The sequence below is a fragment of the Ursus maritimus genome, unplaced genomic scaffold (genome assembly GCF_017311325.1).
Source record: "Ursus maritimus isolate PB19 unplaced genomic scaffold, ASM1731132v1 scaffold_30, whole genome shotgun sequence".
Classification (NCBI taxonomy): domain Eukaryota; kingdom Metazoa; phylum Chordata; class Mammalia; order Carnivora; family Ursidae; genus Ursus; species Ursus maritimus.
Genome location: NW_024425564.1, coordinates 27,966,462 through 27,986,547, shown reverse-complemented (window position 1 = coordinate 27,986,547; position 20,086 = coordinate 27,966,462). Strand labels below are relative to the sequence as shown.

At 39.5% G+C, this 20,086-nt stretch overlaps 2 protein-coding genes across 3 annotated transcripts in view; one reads left to right on the top strand and one right to left on the bottom strand.

Annotated features, from left to right (window-relative positions):
- Window positions 1-504: 504 nt before the first annotated feature.
- Window positions 505-20,086, top strand: part of NUP153 (nucleoporin 153) — a 73,420-nt gene continuing 53,838 nt past the window's right edge. Inside the window, exons 1-2 of one of the 2 annotated variants that reach the window (XM_040645085.1) lie at window positions 505-637; window positions 13,649-13,874. In XM_040645085.1, coding sequence (XP_040501019.1) covers window positions 527-637; window positions 13,649-13,874 — 337 coding nt within the window. In that variant the 5' untranslated portion in view covers window positions 505-526. Of the gene's footprint in view, window positions 638-917; window positions 1,017-13,648; window positions 13,875-20,086 lie in introns of those variants that run through there. The other variant, XM_040645086.1, reaches the window with a different exon arrangement.
- LOC121106084 (60S ribosomal protein L31-like) lies at window positions 12,090-13,630 on the bottom strand. The gene has a single exon (XM_040645087.1). It carries the CDS (start codon window positions 13,236-13,238, stop codon window positions 12,873-12,875), a length of 366 nt encoding a protein of 121 aa, XP_040501021.1. The 5' UTR covers window positions 13,239-13,630; the 3' UTR covers window positions 12,090-12,872.

The following is a 20,086-nucleotide window of genomic DNA, read 5'->3' as shown; positions in this document are numbered from 1 at the left end:
GCTCGCGACCGCGGCGGCGGCCTTAGCAGCGGCAATAGGCGCAATAGCGGCGGCGACTGCAGGGACGACGACGACGGCGGGGCGGGCGCTGTGCGCAGAGGGGAGGGGTAGGCGGGCGGCGCCGGCGGCTTCAACTGCGGCAGCTACGGCTAGGGCGACGGAAGAATCCCCATCAGCCGGCGGTCGAGTTAGGCCTAAGTAGCGCCTGGAGCGGCTCGCTCTGTCCTCTGCGGGGGATCTCCATAGAGACCGTGACATACACAGAGGCGGGGGTCCGCGGGAGGCTGCCGGACCGGAGCCAGCTCCTCGGCCTCTGTCGCCGCCACCGCCTTCCCTGCTGCCAGCGCGCATTTTCTCTCCACTCCTGCTCGAAACCTCGCGGCTCCTGGTGTGCCTGTGCTCCAGTGTGTGGGCAGCGAAGGCGGACTTTTGGGCTGGGGCCGGGCGGGGGGGGCTCTAAGGCCGCCACCTCTGCCTCTCCCGCCCCCTTACCCGCCTCGAAGCGGGAAGCAGCGGAGGCCCCGCCATGGCCTCGGGAGCCGGAGGAATAGGAGGGGGCGGTGGCGGCAAGATCCGGACGCGGCGTTGCCACCAGGGGCCAATTAAGCCTTACCAGCAGGGGCGACAACAGCACCAGGTACGGGACCCCGACGCGGTGGTGTCTCAGCGGGTCGGGAACTCGGCGGGAGGGAAGAGGCGGTGAGGGGCCCTGGCGCTCCACGTGGAGCGGACGGTAGGGCCTGAGGAAAGGCCCGAGCTAGGCGGCGGGATCTCAGGCCGCTGGGGTGGCGACGGGAAGTGGGCTGAGATAGGCCCATCTTTGCGGCACCCACGTGTGGTTCGGGCCGCCTCCCCCCATTCCTTCTGGGTCAGGGGCTTCCCCAGACAGGCGTAGGGCGGGAACGGAAGTTCTAGGCCTTCGATGCGCGCATTTCTTTCGTTTTTGGCGGGGACTGGGGGGTTTGAGGGTATTACTCACGTCCTCTCGAAGGAGAAAGGAGGAGATGTGGCTGGAGGTTCGTACGCTTGCTGTTTTCTAGTCTCCCGCGTTTCAGTTTGTGTGGGGAGGGGGCTGTCCCAGGCAGTCTGCTTCCGAGGCACCCGGGGGTGGGGATGGGGCGCTGTTACACAGAAAGTGGAATAACTTTGTTTCATCCTTTTAATTCCGCGTCTCCCTTGCCGGTGTCCTTCGGTCTGAGAGCATCTGCTTAGATTTCTCCCCCCCATAACCGGGTTATAGTTACCTAGGCCTTGGGGCATTTTGAAAGTCCCTCTCCACCCTTACGTCTTTTCTGCGCTGCGAGACTCTTCCCTTCCTTCTTCTGTCCTCCCCCCCACCATTTTATTTTGGAGGCTAGAATTGGCTGTTATGCACAGTTGACCGGGACTCCAGTTCTGATCTCATGCGCGAAATATTTTAACATTACGGGGCGTATTCTAGAAGTTTAGGTACTTTTGACACCCAGGGATGTTGGTGGTCTTATAATTAACCACCTTGTGCACTCATGGGTGTTTGAAATTATGAATAGAAGTTTATTCTATGAGACATTGGATTTTGAGAAAATCCGATTTTTAAAAAACTCTTATTTGTTATGGGAATTGAATAGGAAACTGTTAAAAATTTATTTTAATAAAAGTCACAAAACTTCTCAGCGAGACTAAGGTACAGGTAAGTGTGTGTCTTAAACTTGTTAAAAAACAAAAGTATAGCAAAAAGGTCTGTTAACTTGTTGCATCCTGTTAAAGGTAGAATTCCTAGATTGCTTTATTCTGGATGATGATGGCTTTTGAATAGCATGTTTGGTGATGGTGTTAAATTGTATCATTAAAAAATGAAACTTTTAAAGTAAAAATTTGGGGGATTTTTTTTTTAAATAGTAAAAATGGTGATTTACAGTATTAAGTAGCTCTCTACTAATGGTTAGAAGTTTTGACATTACTTTTACCTCCCACTAGTTTTTCCCCAGATACACACAGAAAGTGATTGGTTTTTCAGATTTCTTTGTGAGGAACCAGGGGTAATGCAGGCAAGTTTAAGATTAGAATTCAGGTCACACGCCTGGCCGTTTAACCTAATCCTTTTGTAGAATGGAAGTTAGACACACATGCTTTCTGTTTCTCCTGAAGAATAAATGTCTGAGTGCTTTCTTAGATCTTCTTAAAAGAAAGTTACTATATAAAAAGTGGAATGTTTTAAATACATATATTGGATGGTCTAGACAGAGTTTAGAAAGGAGCTAATATATTCCAGGTGGCAGAAGTTACAATGACAGCTTATTTTTAAATGTACTTACATAGAAATCTAATTTTGGGGAGATGATGCCTTAACATCATAATACCTATGATCCAAGTCGTCTTTGAGCTGATATGATTTTAGGCTGTTTAGTTTTGTTTTAGAGTTCAATAATTTATCATTTCTCCCTATCTAAAATACTTTTAGCTTCTTGTCCTAGCCATTTAACTGAAGAAGAAAATACATTTTAGCTTTTGGATTGTGATTAAAGATGTTTGGGATTTCTTGATCAACACTGCCAGTGTTACTTAATATTGGCAGAAACTACCACAGTATCCAGGAGTATACCAAAAAATGTTCAGTTTTTAAAATCTTAAAATAAAGACTGTCTGTAGTCCTTGCTGGAACTTTTGTGGACTTGTAGACGACCTGCTTGCTGCCTACTGTCTTATGCTGTCACCTCTGTGTTTTGCAGCAGCTGCTGAGTCATCATGAATAGCAAGGAGCTTCATGACATGGCATGTTTTATACTAATGTTATTTGATTAAGTGTCTAAGGGTTTCTGGGCAAAAATGAAGTTTTTGGTTGCGTAGTAGAGGGTTGGAATAAGAATGAGAGGTCTGGCACTGTTATTTCATGGATGTTTGCCATTGCCTGTCGGGCCAATTAGCTTGTGCAGTCATGCAGTACCTGCAACTTTTGCATGCGTTCTACTGATTTGTAATTTCCTGTTTTGACTTCTGGTTTAGCTCTGCTGAGATACCTCTAAAGATTACATTTTTTCCTTTTAACTTCTGATCTTTAAAATGCCATCTTGTTTGAAGTTTGGAGACAGAAATCCATTGTCTTACTCAACTAACTGAAAGGTAGTAACTTAGAGAATTGTAGAAGCAAAAATGAAGAACAGCCCCGAATATTGTAAGTCGATCATTTTCACTTGCCTTCTGTACTACTCTAACTCAGCCCAGATGCCTTTAGGAAATGGTATCATTTTTCTAGTTGGGAGTGAACAGGTCGCTAAAGATGATGTGGTTAGTTTTGTTTTTGCCACCCCTTCAGCTTCCTTTCCCACTTCTTGTGCAGATTGTCAGGCCCAGGAAGTCAGCTGTGGCTATGAAGCTTTTCTTAATAGCCACCACAAAAAACTTGAGCCCATGGGCAAACCGAAACCTTGCCTTGGAAAGAGTCTACTGCCACCTCCTGGTGAGAGGGAATTACTTATTTTTGCCCCCTTTTTTGGGGGGTGTGTTTAAGAGGTTTTTGTCTTCTGGTTTGGAGCTGAGGGTATCCACTCGTTTTATCTGCCTGGGTGTAGTTTGTTTTACACCAAGTTGGTTTTTGCATTTAGCTATTTTAGAAAAAGGAGGGAACCCCTATATTGAGTAGCTTAGATCAGGAGTCCGCAAACTTTTTTTTATAAAGGGCCAGATAGTAAATATTTTAGGCTTTGTTGCCCCCAAGTTCTTTGTTTTGTTTTTACAACCCTTTAAAAGTTTAAGAATCTTTCTTAGCCTGAGGCATGTGTAAAAACAGGTGAGGGCTGAATTTGGCCCACAGATCATGGTTTGCCTAACCCTGGTTTATGTGGTAGTTTAGGATTTTTTTCCTTTGGTAGTTTTTATATGATACTTTCTCCCAATATGTCCCACTTGGGATCTGATGGGGAAGAAGTATTCTCAGTTTTGAAAAGGAATGGTATTTAGACATAGAATACTTAAGTCATTCCAGAAGTCACCAAGTAGTTTTGCCTTTACTTTGATATCTTTATTTGCTTTAGAGAGAGACAGAGCAAGTGAGCACGAGCGGGAGGGGCAGAGGGAGAGGGAGAGAGAATCTCAAGCAGACTCCGCGCTGTTCATGGAGCCTACTCGTGGCTCAATCTCACGGTGCTGAGATCAGGACCTGAGCCGAAACCAAGAGTCAGGTACTCAGCCGACTGATCCACCCAGGCACCCCTATTTGCTTTATTTTAGATGTTAAATACTATCAGTGGAAATAGAATTGGAAATAGCTGGTAGGGAAAAAATGTACATATAATGGAATTAGAGCATCTGGGTTTGAGTTCTGTTCTGCCAGGACTTAAAGAAGTTATTTAAATTCTCTCTGCTTAATTTATGTGTCTGTATAATGGAAATTGTCGTGAGGGTTAAATGAGACAAGTAAATCTCTTATAACAGGACCTGGCATATGTGTAATAAGGACTCATATGAAATTGTTGCTATTAAATACAACCTTTTGTTTGTTTTTTTAAAGATTTTATGTATTTGACAGAGCACAAGCAGGGGGAGTGGCAGGCAGAGAGCTCAAGAAGCAGGCTCCCCATAGAGCAGAGGGAGCCCGATATGGGACTTGATGTGGGACTGGATTCCAGGACTCTGGGATCACAACCTGAGCCGAAGGCAGTTGCTTAACCAACTGAGCCACCCAGGTGCTCTAAGTACAGCCTTTTGATATACATGTTTGTCTCTGAATTTTGCTGCCTCTTAGAGATTTTTCCCTTTACGTACCCAAGTTCAATCTTTTATAGGCCTATATTGGATTTAGGGCCTTGTTTACCCGGTGACGAGGCCAGACGTTAAACTGTTACCCTCTTAAGTACTTATTTTCGAACACATTGTCTTCATAGAAATGTCAGTCATTGAGTGTACAGAGGAGAATAAATCCAAGTATTAAGTTGTTTAATGCATAGTCGTTTTTTTTGTTTGTGATGAGAGGCCCTTGCATGTCGTATTTTATCAATTCATGTACCAATGTTTCTAATAAAATAAATGACAACAGAGCCCAGGGATTGTCTCCATATCCCAGAAAGTTCCGTGATGAGGCCGGTGTATATTAGTTTGAAGTAAAATGAAGACTTTGGTCTGAGGTCATTAATTAAAACCATTTTCGTTAGGCACAGAGTATTATTAAGATGTAATGAACTCGTGTTTTTAGAGATGTTTTCTTTGTAGCTACTTAACTTGTCCTGGTTGTAATATATTTTTAAGGTTCTTCTGTGTTAGGTAGCCTGATTTAAAGTCTTGCCACAAGACACAATTTACTGTGTTTACTGTCAGAAACAGGATGGTAGAGTGCCTTTCCTGTCCATAAATGTTTCAGTTTGCTTGGTTTTGCTGATCTTCATAGTGTGATTTAAAAAATAAACTCTTAAATCCAGTTTTCAAATAGATTATTTAAGAAAAGTGACAATATCTTGTAGGTAACTTTTAGGGGGTTAAACTGCTTTGGGCTTTATTTGGTCTTCAATGGCTAGTTTGAAAGGATTTAGGGATTCCTTTTCTTGTCCTTGTTTGATTACTTTTAATTATCTATTAATACCAGCTCTATAATATGGATAACTAAAAATAAGAGACTAAGCCAGTCGTGTTTCTCTTACTGCATTAGGGCAGAGTTTTGAAGGAGGTTGAAATTTGTGGCCAATTGTAACTTAGAATTTTTTTAGCCAGCATAATTTTTGTGCTCATGTTTTTTTGGCTTCATCTCTTGAGGTTGAGCAGAGACATGAAAAGTATGGATTTTAAGTGGCTAGCAGGATTTGGACTGTGGATAGGAGAACCTTGGCTGCTGAATGACTATCTGTAGGTTGTAAAATACGACAGAAAGTAGCTTAGATTTGGAAGTTAAATTCGGATTATTGAAACCAGATTCAATATAACTGCGTTAGAATTTGAATACTTCATTACTTTTTTCGCTCGTGGAAATAGCTGTGTGTTAAAGTTATAATAGAAATGCATTGTTAAAATTAATGTTAGAATAGATATATTATAAAACTGGAAATAACTGAAAGATTATGATGGCATCTAGATTTTTACTACTTAGCATTTAAGATGTTTTTATCATTAGATATTCTTTAAGTCTCATGTGAAGTCTTGGGTTCTTAGCCCTTCCTCATTTGGGCTTGGAGGGAGCAAGGGGGAAAACTGATTAGGGAAACTGTGAAGTAAGACTTTCAAAGTTTGGAAAGGAGAGCCTAGTGACATGGGAGTTCAGTGGGTAAGGACAGTGTGCACAGAACCCTGGAAGAAAAGGAAGTGACAGGTCTCAACAAAATAAAGGCAGCCAAAAGAGCAGTTAGAAACCCAAACAGAAGATGAATTGGGGTGTCTGGTGGCTCAGTCGGTTAAGCATCTGCCTTGGTTCAGTTCATGATCTCAGGGTCCTGGGATCAAGCCCCATATTGGACTCCCTGCTCAGTGGGGAGCCTTCTTCTCCCTCTCCCTCTGGCCCTCTCTCGCTTGTGTTCTCTGGTTCCTGTAGACGCGTGCATGCGCGTGCTCTCTTTCTCTCTCTCAGATAAGTAAAATCTTAAAAAAAAAAGAACTGAGGATAGATTATGTTTGATATTTATAGTTAGAGATCCAGTGAAGTTATTTGAGAAAGGAGATTTTACAGTCTGAATACTACTGTTTAACGGAGGATAATGTGGAGAAAAAGAGAGTTGAGCAGAAGTCAAGAAAACTAAAAACTAATAGGAATAGAGAGCCTTATGTAAGGAGAGGAAAGACTATATAGTCACGGTAAGGAGTTGGCCATGTAGGAAAGATGTCTCTGGTAATTCTGAGATTACAAATTGGTGAAAAGATACACAAGAAAAGAATGTCTTTTTCATGACAAACAAGTTCTGAGTTAGGATTGTGGAAGAGCCTTGCCCCATCTCCACCCTCTTTCATTAATCCTTTAACGCTGGTTAAAAGAAATTTGAAAAGCTCATATAGTCACGGTGTCTTACACATCGAATGTGCTTCATGTGTATTTAGTGTTGAATTGGGTTTACTTCCGGCCCCCAGATTATTTATTGTAAATATCAGTGGTATTTTTGACATTTTTTTTTTTTTGCCATGTTTTGCCAAATGAAGAACCCTTAGTTCTTGGAAAGAAAAAACTCAGTCCACATTTAAAGATTCACTCTTAATCTTTGAAATTAAGTTCATTATTTATGATTACCTAGTGTAGACTTTTCTTTAGGGTTATAAGGAGTATTTAAAAAATTTTAATGCCCCATTTGTTTTGTTGATTTTTCTAAGCTCATCATTTTACTTTCTTTGGTTACCTTTTAGTTGGCTTTGTGTTATTTGTCATTCCAGAGAATGGTTCAGTTTTCCCATACTCTTGGATAGCTTTCACAAGTTGTTTTTTTGGAGGAAGGGCTATTAGTATGGGAACAAAAATTATATTTTCTTTTCTTTTTTTTTTTTTTTAAGATTTTATTTATTTATTCGACAGAGATAGAGACAGCCAGCGAGAGAGGGAACACAAGCAGGGGGAGTGGGAGAGGAAGAACCAGGCTCATAGCAGAGGAGCCTGATGTGGGGCTCGATCCCATAACACCGGGATCACGCCCTGAGCCGAAGGCAGACCCTTAACCGCTGTGCCACCCAGGCGCCCCCAAAAATTATATTTTCTTAAGGTGAAACTATTACACCAAGAAAATGTATTAATTTTGAATTCTAGATTTGCTGAAGTCGTTTGTAGCAGTTTGCACAGAATGTTCTTATGTGGGCATAAGAGATTGGTTGAGCAGTGCAGTTGTGGAAAGGGTTCTTTTTCTTTTATTGCAGTTGTAGTAGATTAAAACAGTGCATCAGCTCACCTGTGCGCCGTACAGAGCGTGCCTGACCTCAGAGATGCTGCCCCAGTGGAGCCAGCGGACAGACTACTTACTGTCCTGCTTGACAGATGGCCATCGTGGAGAGAGTACAGGGCACTAGTGGTGCATATAAGGGGGTGACTGTCCCAGACTTGGAGGATCAGAGAAGGTTTTCTGTGGAAAACTGACATCAAGTTATAATGGTGGCAGTTTTGCTTACCACTGAAGCCTCTGAAAGTAGAGAAGTTAATCTGGTAAAGTAGGACTTAAATATTCACACCCTTAGTAGACCTTTACTCCGTGTACCTCTCTTTCCTTGTCAAGGTTGGTTTGTTTGGTTTTTTTCCACTTAATATCATAAAGTGGTTTTTCTTCAGGTCCATGTAGGAAGCTGATTTGCCTCATTCCCATAAAGACCTGAAACATTTCTCTTAAGAACTCCAGAAAATGTAGACCTTTAGTAATAGCCATCAGAGGAGCTTTTTCTTCCATAAGAAAACTACTTTTCCCCTTTTCTACTTTCTTCACTCTCATTTTCCCGTTTAGTGGCTGAAGTATCTGTTGGTACTTTAAAACTCTTAAAAAAAAATTGCTAGGCAGGGAAGTACCTCTCCAAGTCTCTTTGGTAGACAAAGTCCCTTATCTTTTTATAGTTTACCCAGTTCTGTGCATAATCAGATTTCTAGTTTCCCTAACAGTTTTTAAAAATTCTAACATCTGGTAGTTGGTTATTTAATATAATGAAGTGTGTTAAATAAGTCTTTTACACTGGAAATAGTTTCAAAAATAGGCTTTTATGTTTATTGCTGGTTTGATTTTCAGAGTTGATATTATAAAGTAGGTATTTACAAAATTAATATAATGGTATGACATATTCGATAATAAGATAGTCATAGAAATAGGGTGATCTTTTAGGTAAAAACTTTATATCATAGTGAAACTTGTACGACAATTATGTTTACCATGGCCTTAATTGGGAAACAGGTCCCTGAATTTTAGATGATTTTAGTACACTGGTTCTCAAACTTTAATTTGCACGAGAATCAATCACCTCAAGAGCTTGTTAAAACACATTTGCATTTCTCACTTGCTCAAAGGTGACACCAGTGCTGCTGATTTGAAGACTTTAATTTGAGATCCCCTGTTTTAGTCCTTTTATAGTGACTAGATAGGTATATAAGCTACAGAACAGAGGATCACACATAGGTTCACACACATACACATGCACACATATATGATTAAAGAGGAATTGTAAAAGATTCAAATAGTTATTTAAGGCTTATTAGATTTTGTATTTATTAAGGTTACCAGAACCTTAGACAGCATGTGCCAAGGACAGTCCTATATTTAAGACTTTACACTTTTTGTTCCCTCAGTCTATAATAGTTCACTAGAAATTTGCATGGCTAGGTCTTTGCTTATATAAAATACCCATTTTGCTCCGCTGCTTTATTTTTGTTCATAGCATTGAATCACCATATTACGTGTTCATATTCTATTTACTGGTGTGTTTGCTCCCAGAGAGCAGGAACTTGTTTCTGCTGTCTCCCCACTGTTCCTTGCCTGACACGTAGTGTGTGATCAGTAAGTATCGATTGAATGAATTGAATGAACAAAACAATGTCTGTGTCTACCTTTGTAAGTTAGACAAGATTCTAAAATATTTTACAGAGATAAAGATTGGATGTAACTTTTGGGTAATATGAATGCTTCCCCAAGTGTTGTATGTGTGTTCCTTTGTTGATAAAGCTACATGGACTGACTCTTTAATTTTCATGTTCATTAGGAGAAAAAAAATTAACAAGTAGCACTGCTTTATCAGTTAGGGACCCTACAAGAAACAGTTCACTCCAGATGGCTCAACTGAAATTATCTTTAAGAAAGAGTCTACATAGAGATATGCTGGTGGTTAAAGGAGTAAATACTGGATAGCAAGATGCCCAGAAATTAGCAGTAGTGGGAAGCTGCTACTCTTCCTAGGACTGGAAGGATAAAGAAGAAATGGTGTAGCTGGAGTGGAGGAAGGGCCACCTGGCTGGAGCAGTAGTTTTAGAGGTGGGGCCCTTGATCAGAGGGGAAGCACGAGAATGACTGCTCTTTCCTCCTCTCCATAATCTCTAGTATCTCCTAGTATTTTATGGGCCAGTCCTACCAGAACCCAATTTGGTGGGATGACCCGTCAAGGATGGAGTGAGGGAAGAGCAAGTGAAGACCAACACAGCATCAAATCTGTGATTTTTAGGAAGAACTAAATTTATTGAGAGAAATTAATGGATAGAAAGAAAACCATTAATAATAGTACAGGTAAAAACCGTGGCTAAAGTTTGGGGATCAGTGGGAAAATGTTTCTATAAGCTGCATTATATTCAGCACAGTCCACTCTAAGATTTGTTTTTCTGATTAATTTTAGAGTATTTTACGATATATTTTAATTACTGTCTGACTAGTGTTCCACATGTATGTGTTTTCCAGATAACTATTAAGACTTAAGTATACATAATTTTTATTTCTCTCCTACAGAGGGACCTTTTCCCTAAAATGTATTGTAATTTCCTGAAATGCATCTAATTTCCTAATCTCTTTAACTAGAATGTTCATTCTCAAACTTTAGCATACAGAGGAATCACTTGGGAAGGTCTGTTAAAACAGGTGAGCCCTGCTTTTTCTGAATTTAGTAGGGCGGGGAGAGGGCTTGAGGGGTTGCTGACATTACCAGTAAAGGGACCACACTTTGGAAACCATTACATGAGAGTCCACTGAGCTTAATTTTTGTGGTTGCCTTAGGGTCATTTACCCTACAGAGGTATCATGAAGTTAGGGATGTTGGTTTTTATAATGGTTCCAGGTCAGTTTTATCACCTGTGTTTCTTTTTACTGTCAGGATCTTCATGCTGCCCTTTCTTGTGCTACCAGTAACTCTTCTCTCACTGTACTTTTCTTGTACTAGAGCAGCTGTGGGCTATGATCAGATACATTGGTTAAATTTTAGTTTAGAAAAGAGAAGGATCCAAGCAAAGTTCGTGAACTTTAGTGAGTGAGCTTTATTTTATCCATTTTGACTGTTCAATTTTGTTTACTGATTATTCTGCACAATACCTAATGCTGCCCCATAAGTGGCCTTTGGTAAAGTGTTGTGTTAATTTTAAGTTGTTCTGTACTTCCCCCCCCCTTTTAAGGTTTATTTATCAGAGAGAGAGAGCGAGAGAGAGAGAGAGAGAGAGAGCGCGCGCGCGCGTGCGCAAGCACAAGCGGGGGCGGGGAGGGGCAGAGGGAGAAGCAGGCTCTCCTCTGAGCAGGAAGCCCAGTGAGGGTTTTGATCTCAGGACCCTGGGATCATGACCTGAGCCAAAGGCAGATGCTTAACCAACTGAGCCACCCAGGTGTCCCTAAGGATTATTTATTCATTTGAGAGAGAGTGACAAGTGGGGGGGGGGGCAAAGGGAGAGGGAGAAGCAGATTCCCTGCTGAGCAACCCCCCTCCCCCAATATGGGGCTCAATCCCAGGACCCTGGGATCATGACCTGAGCCACCCAGGTGCCCGGGACTTGCACCCTTAAGTGAGTAGGGACCACAGGGAATCTCTGATGCTTTTAGTAGCCTAACACCTTAGAAATTCACAAAAAACCTTATTTTACATTAAATTCTTGCTATCATGGTTTAGCTAACTTACTGCTTCATATCAAGTATGTGTCTCTTTTTCAAGTTTTGCTTAAATAATACTATATTTTGTAAGCACTTTGCAATCTTTTGAAATATATAGGGAGGGAGTAAATAAATATTTAAGTATAAATAATAAGTAAAATAATAAATATCATATGTATGTTTTTATAAATATTATATCGTGGGTGTAGTCATATATTATCTTTTTTTCCAAAGGAACTAATACTGTGTAACATTAGCATTGAGAAGGGGAACAGTGAATGTGTGCTTTTCAGTAGGGAGTCATTTTTATACGGCTGCTGGCTTCCTATGTTGCTGGAGAGCTTATATCGTTGTAGTTTGGTTCAAAATTTCTGTTTGGAGAATAGGGGGAAGAATAATTACATATTTCCCAGTTGTTACCTACACCTTTCAAATAGTAGAGTAAATACTGTTCAAGTGCCAGGATCAGAAGTGTGTTCCATCTTTTCTGTTGACAGGATATTTTGAGGCTTTTTTGTCTTAGGTTAGCTTTTGGAGTAGGTTTATATATTCTGCCTTGATTTTTAACTATTGTTTTTTTGTACCTGCCAATTCATGTTTATCCCTCCTGTGATTCTTTCTCTGAAATCCAACTACTGCTACTTTATGAAGGAAATCATTGCCTAAAAACTTGGTTATCTCACCCCAGTTTGTTTGTTAGTTTTTTTTTTCTCATTAAAATTACCAGTAATTTAATTATCAGTATGTTTCTGTTATATTTTGGAAATTGTGAAATGCTTTCACCTTATTTCATTTGATCTTCATTATAATTCTCTCTCAGGTCAGAGTGGGTGTTATTGTTGTTTTACGTAGAGTAAATCAAAGTTCAGGGATGTACTCAAACTTTATCCTAGGTCCTACCAGTCCCGAAGCCCATCCCTTACTTTATCCCTAGATAAGCCATAGTAGTTGTGTTTGTACCTTAGGCAAGTTACTTAAAACTTCATTGTCTCTCTTCATCCGTAAAGTGACATTATTAATATCAGCTTCATAAAATTATTGGGAGGATTCAATTTAATATGTATAAAGTACTTAGAACAGTGCCTGGCACATAGCAAAACTACAGTAAATGTTAACAGTACTGATAGTTGTTGTACCACATTTTTCCCCTTTAATAGTTGTAATAAAATTAATTCCTCAGATCTTCAGACAACATTTGATGTAACGAAATTTTCCCATTAAAAAAATCTTAGGTTATTTATTGAGCTTATTATGTTGGATTAATTGTTATATGTCTTAAAATCATTTTTATTTGTCCAATTTCTTTTTCTTTCTTAATGTACAATAAAATAATTGAGGAAGCCATTGAACGTATCATTTACGTTGCTTTTTTTTTTTTGCAGCTTTGTACCTTTATTTGACAATCAGTGATTAGTTCTCATCCACATTAACTAGATTTTTGAAAGTGGTAACAGGTACGTAGGTAACCAACAAATAGAGCTTGTTTGGTGAAACTTCATCCTCATTACATTTTCTGGACAACGGCACATGAATATGGTATGGAACAATCCTTATTCCTTTGGCCCAGACAGCTTTGTTGAGCCTGGTGTCGATGTGCACATCTGCAGTTCCTTTCTCCTTTATGGCAAATTTCCAGATCTCTTTGAGTGCCTGAGGGGCACGCTTCCTCAAACCGACTCCATTGACGCGCTTGTGAATGTGGGTAGTGTTTTCTCTGGTCACTACCTTGTTGATGGCAGAACGGTCCTTCTTGCCACCCTTCTTTGCAGGAGCCATTCTGCCGGGCCCTGATTGGAAAGGAAGTGTTACTTCTTTTAAAATGCTTGACTCAAAATAGATGCCTTTTCTCTAGGATTATAATATTTTAGTGCATTATTTTATTACTCAATCTAAAAAGTAATCTGGTTTATTTGATGGTCTGTTGTTTAAGAGTTAGAATATAAGGCCAGATAGGGCAGTTATTGACTCATGGATGTATGCATATGTAAGAAAGAAAAAAAGTAGGAATTTCGTAATGTCTATAGAATTTGTAAAATACCATCATGTCAACATTAACTCAAATAACTGAACTTTAGGAAACTTTGTTGGAAGTAGTCATGTTTTGCTTGATATGGCTTTCTTTAATTAGGTACATATTTGAAAAGATAAATTTCTAAAACTGCCTTATGTATTTCTTCCTCCAACAGGGCATTCTTAGCAGGGTTACAGAATCTGTTAAGAATATTGTGCCAGGATGGCTACAAAGATACTTCAACAAGAATGAAGATGTATGCAGCTGCTCAACAGACACAAGAGAGGTACCACAGTGGCCAGAAAATAGAGAAGACGATCATCTGGTATATGCCGATGAGGAGAGCTCTAATATTCATGATGGGAGAATCACTCCTGAGCCAACAGTCAGTAATATAGAAGGTACAGAGAATGTGAATATTTTGTCATGTGTGATAGGTTTTCATAAATCTCTTTATATTACCTGGTTACAGTACATCTAATGGGGTAGTACGTGAACCATGTAGAAGGAGGGTGAGTTATTTATCAGCTTTTTGTTTAGTAAGAGAGGATGTATCAGTTAAGAATGCAAGCTCTGGGGTTAGACTTGGGTTTGAACTTAAAGACCATCAGCGGTCATGTGGCTTTTTGGACAAGAGCATCTTATCTTCTCAGTATCCTCATAAATTGTTTTGAGATGAGTAGGTGTGAAGCCCTTCTAATAGTCCTGGCACTAAGGGAGCACCGTGTAAGTGTTAACTGTTACAATGAAACTGTGATAATGCCTCCCCCAAAACTAGAATTTAGGTGTAGTATAACCACAGTTGGCTCCTGTCATTTCATTAGTTTTAGAATTAAGTGATCCTGCAGTTTAGTGGCTTGAGCATTTTTTGGATCCTCCTAGAGCATTTCGATGGGGTTTACAAGTATTCAGTAGCTTAAGTATAACCTGTGAATATAGCATATTTGGAACTATTACTCTGTCATTTCACTGTATCTGGTTTTTACAGATTTTTTGAGATCTATTTCACATACCCATTTAAAGTGTACAGTTCAATGTAAAAGAATGAAATCGGACCACTTTCTAACACCATACACAAAAATAAACTCAAAATGGATTAAAGATCTAAATGTGAGATATACAACCATAAAAATCCTAGAAGAGAGCATAGGCAGTGATTTCTCTCACATTGGCCATAGCAGCATTTTTCTAGGCATGTCTCCTAAGGCAGGGGAAACAAAAGCAAAAATAAACTGTTGGGACTACATCAGAATAAAAGGCCTTTGCACAGCGAGTAAAATCATTAACAAAATTAAAAGGTAACCTACTTGAATGGGAGAAGATATTTGCAAATGGTATATCTAATAAGCGGTTAATGTCCAAAATATATAAAGAACTTCTACAACTCAACACCAAAAAGCTCCAAACTTTCCAGTTAAAAAATGGACATAGGGGGGCGCCTGGGTGGCACAGCGGTTAAGCGTCTGCCTTCGGCTAGGGCGTGATCCCAGTGCTCTGGGGTCGAGCCCCACGTCAGGCTCCTCCGCTGTGAGCCTGCTTCTTCCTCTCCCACTCCCCCTGCTTGTGTTCCCTATCTCGCTAGCTGTCTCTATCTCTGTCAAATAAATAAATAAAATCTTTAAAAAAAAAAAAAATGGACATAGGACCTGGGTAGACATTTTTCCAAAGAAGACATAAAGATAGCCAACAGACATACGAAAAGATGCTCAACATCACTCATCATCAGAGAAATGCAGATCAAAACCACTATGAGATATCGCCTTAAACCTGTCAGAATGGCTAAAATAAAAAAGACGAATAACATGTGTTGGCAAGAATTTGGAGAAGAAGGAACCCTCGTACACTGTTGGTGGGAATGTAAATTGGTACAGCCACCGTGGAAAACATTGTGGAGGTGGAGTTTCCTCAGAAAATTAAAAACAGCATTACCATATCCAATAATTCCACTACTGGTATTTAAAGGAAAAGAAAACAGTAATCTAAAAAGATAAATGCACTGCTATGTTTATTACAGCATTGTTTATAACAGCCAAGATATGGAAGCAATCGCAGTGTCCATCGATAGACGAATGGGTGAGCAAGATGTGGAATACACACACACACACACACACACACACACACACACTGGAATAGTACTTGACCATAAAAAAAAATGAGATCATGTCATTTGCAACAACATGGATGGACCTAGAGGGTATTAAGCTAAGCTAAATAAATCAGAGAAATGAGAAAGACAAAAGCATATGATTTCAGTCATGTGGAATCTAAAAAAAAAATGAACAAACAGGAAGCAGAATCAGAATTACAAATACAGAGAACAAACAAACTGATGGTTGTCAGAGGGGAGGGGGTAAGGAGGTGGGCAAATAAGTAAAGGTGGGTGGGAGATACAGGCTTCTAGTTATGGAGTAAATAAGTCACGGGGATGGAAGGCACAGCATAGGGACTATAGTCAATGATACTGTAATAGTGTTGTACGATGACAGATGGGAGCTACACTTGTGAGCATCGCATATGTATAAACTTCTTGCATCACTATGCTGTACACCTGAAACTAATGTAATGTTGTGTGAGAACTTATACTCCAAAATTTAAAAAGAGAAAGTTTTCAATTTAGTGGTTTTAAATATATTCACAGAGTTTTTCAACCATCCCCACAGTCAGTTTTAGGACGTTTTCATCATCATCCCTATCACCCCCCCAAATCCTAGACCCATCAGTAGTCACTCCCCATCCCAGGCAACCACTGATTTGTCTTTGTCTCTCTGTGGATTTGCCTCAACTGGACATTTCATATAAATGGAGTCAAAGAATATGTGATCCTTTGTGACTGCCTTATGTCACTTAGCGTAATGTTTTCAAGGTTCATCTGTGTTGTGGCATGCATCAGAACTTCATTTCTTTTTATTGCCAGGCAATATTCCACGGTATGGATAAAACTACATTTTATTTATCCATTCATTAGTTAATGGACCTTTGAGTTTTTCCACTCCTTGAACATTATGAATACTGCCGCCGTGAATATTCATGTGCAAGGTTTTGTGTGGCTGTGTTTTTTCTTGTGTGTATACCTAGGAGTAGAATTGCTAGGTCACATGGCAATTTTAACATTTTGAGGAATAATTGTTTTCCAAAGTGGCTGTACCATCTTGCCTTTCCACCCACGGTGTATGAAGATTACAGTTTCTTTACACCCTCACCAATACTTATTTTCCATTTTTAAATGTTTTTTTTAAAGGTTTTTTTTTTTTTTTTTTTTTTTTTTTTTTTTTTTTGTAATCTCTGCAGCCAGTATGGGGCTTGAACTCATGACCCTGAGACCAAGAGCTGCATGTTCCTCTGACTGACCCAGCCAGGCATCCCTTTAATTTTTTTATTATAGCTCTTCTAGTGGGTTGAAGTGGTATCTTATGGTTTTGATTTGCATTTCCATGATGACTGATAATACTGAGCATCTTACCATATGCCCATTGGTTGTTTGTATATCTTTGGAGAAATGGCTATTCACATCTCCTTTTTGCATTTTTAATTGGGTTATTTGTCTTTCTATTGTTGAATTGGAAGAGGTCTTTATATATTCCAGATATAAGTTCCTTACCGTTGTAGGGTTTGCAGATATTTTCCCCCTTCTGTGGATTGTCTTTTTTACTCTTGATTGTGTCCTTTGAAGCACAGAAGTTTTTAATTTTGATGAAGTCCAGTTTATCTCTCCATATTCTTTTTTCTGTGTGTGTGTGTGTGTGTATATATATATATGCATATATATATATACATTTCATTACATGTTTTAGCTTATGTATAATTATAAAAGTTTTCTAACGAGGTGTTGAATTCTTGTCTTGCCTGAATAATTGATGTGGGTGTATGGCCTGTTAATTTTGGTGGACATAGTAACGTCTTTTCCTGCCTGATTTGCTTATCGTGAAACCTAGTGAGAGTGAGATGGGCCTGGAAGAATGATTCTCCGTGTATACAAATGGCCTACCTAAGTTTTCTTAGTAATACTCAATTTGGCTTAGTCTTTAAATGTTTGCTTATTTTTTATTAGAATAACTTAGGAAGTTTTAATATCTATACTTGGGACAGATTTCTTTCAAATACATTACCAACAACCGCCTTGAGGCTTTATCTAGTAGGTCTATGCTGCCTCCATGTCATTTTTTCCCCTGGGCGTTGAAGAGGACCCTGGCTTCTCTTTTCATTAGAGACTTCCGGTATTCCCCAGCCTATATCCACAGTGACTGATACTCGTTTCCATCTTAATGAACATGCTTTTGAGGATTAACTAACTTGAAGAATTAATTTAGGTCAGGTGCGAGATAAAGGGAGTGTTTCTCATTTTATATCTTTATCTATTTATATCTGTATCTATAAAGTTCTTTTTTGTGTGTGTTTGTATTTTCATTAAAATAATGGAATTAATTTAGTGGTTTGCCAAGGTCAGTTCTAACTTGGATTTTATTCATTATGTTACTAAGTTTATATGATAGCTTTTCTGTTACATGTATAGTATACATAGGTTTGTGAGTTAGCTTCTATAATTACTATGGAAGATTTCAGACTGCACAAGTAAGGAGGATAGTGCAGTGAAACCCCCATGTACCCATTACCTGGCTTCAAAGACAAGGTATTATGGCTGATGTTTTCTCTGTTCCCACACTTACTCACCTACTTTCCCACCCTAACTCCTCTAATTATGTAGAAGCAAATTGTGAGGCGCTTCTTGATACTAATTTCAGGAACTTGATAGCATTTCCCGCCTCGTTCTTATCTTAGATCTGAATCCAGCTCCTATGTTTTTTTTTTTTTTAAAGATTTTATGTGTTTATTTGAGAGAGAGCACAAGCGGTGGGAAGGGGCAGAGGGAGAGGGAAAAGCAGGTCCCCTGCTGAGCAGGGAGCCTGATGAGGGGCTGTGGATCATGACCTGAGCCAAAGGCAGATGCTTAACCAACTGAGCCACCCACCTGCCCCAGTCCTTTGTTAGCTCCAGAAAATTCTTTTCTCACAGTATTGCATTATTCAGTAGTTGTAATCACATAATGTGTGATTTAAAGTACCACTGATAACTCCCCCAGTGTGATGAATATAGATCTTACTAGGTAAAGAATTGTTTGTTGACTCTGAAACATTACATTTAAATTTGACCGTGCATTCTCAAAAAACAGCTTAGACCTCTCTGCTCTTAAGTGGTGTCAAATTATTGAAAGCTTAAAATAATTGAAAGTTTAAAGCAGTCCTGAATGTTGTTTACTCAAAATTAATTTTACCAGTGTAACTTTTATATTAATAGTAACTGGAGCTGGAGGGTATTGTGCATTCTTCAAATAGTACAGGGCAGTAAGAGCAGTTACAGGATCTGTGGCCTGTTGAAAATCTGTTCTCTGCAGCTTTCTGCCTGTGTACTTCATTGTGTTGACTGTCTTAATGATGGTGAGCCTTTGGGTGTCTGGATTTCTTTTGCTAGGTTAGTGGAATCTGAAATAATGTACATGTTTCATTGAGTCAGTCTTTCAGGCCTCTGAAAGATCGCACAATGGCATATCTAGTACACTAGTCAACAGTAGATGAAAGTTGTAGACTGCTTTGTCTAATTGATACCATGTGATTCCAGGTATACTCTGAGAAACTGAGCATTTGTGGCTGATACACATCTGTAGATGACTTGGCCTTGTTTAGTCTTATTATCCCAAACTGTGTTATTTATTGGGCTTGGTTTTGGGGGTGAAGAAGCTCTGTAAGTATTAAAAAGTAGCATTGCTGTTAGCATCATACCTTCAAGTAGAAGTAGGTCATAGTAAATTCCTTTTTCCTTTATAGTTTCTGTGTAAACTAGATTTAGTAGATGTCTGCCAATAGCTAGAAAATTGTCCCCTTGCTTTTATCCTGTAGGATAGACTGATGTGGGGATGAGAGAATGAAATAAGTAAAAAACAGTTTTATGATATAATATACTACAAAATTAGAATACTAAATAACCTAAGAAACATTTCAGCCTTTATGTATGTGTGTCCTGACTGCATAAAAATTGAAATAATATAATGTTTAAATGCCTATAGGTTTAACTGTCAATACCAGTAGATTTTCAAACTTTGGCCTGTCTCTGTCTTAACTTGAGTGAGCTTGATAAGAAATTACTACATATAGGGGCGCCTGGGTGGCTGAGTTGTTAAGCGTCTGCCTTGGGCTCAGGGCATGATCCCAGAGTCCTGGGATCGAGCCCCTCATTGGGCTCCCCGCTCTGCTGTGAGCCTGCTTCTTCCTCTCCCACCCCCCCCTGCTTGTGTTCCTCTCTCTCTGGCTGTCTCTCTCTCTGTCAAATAAATACATAAAATCTTAAAAAAAAAAAAAAACTAGTCATGAAAAACAATAATTTAAAAATCTAATAGAACATTTAAAGTGTTTTATATGCAGTAATTTTTTTTTTAAGATTTTATGTATTTATTTGACAGAGAAAGAGAGAGAGTGTGTGAAAGAGCACAAGCAGGGGAACCAGCAGAGGGAGAGGGAGAGGGAGAAGCAGGCTCTCCTATGAGCAGGGAGCCTGATGCAGGGTTCGAACCAGAGCTGAAGGCAGTTGCTTAACCAACTGAGCCACCAAGGTGCCCTGAATA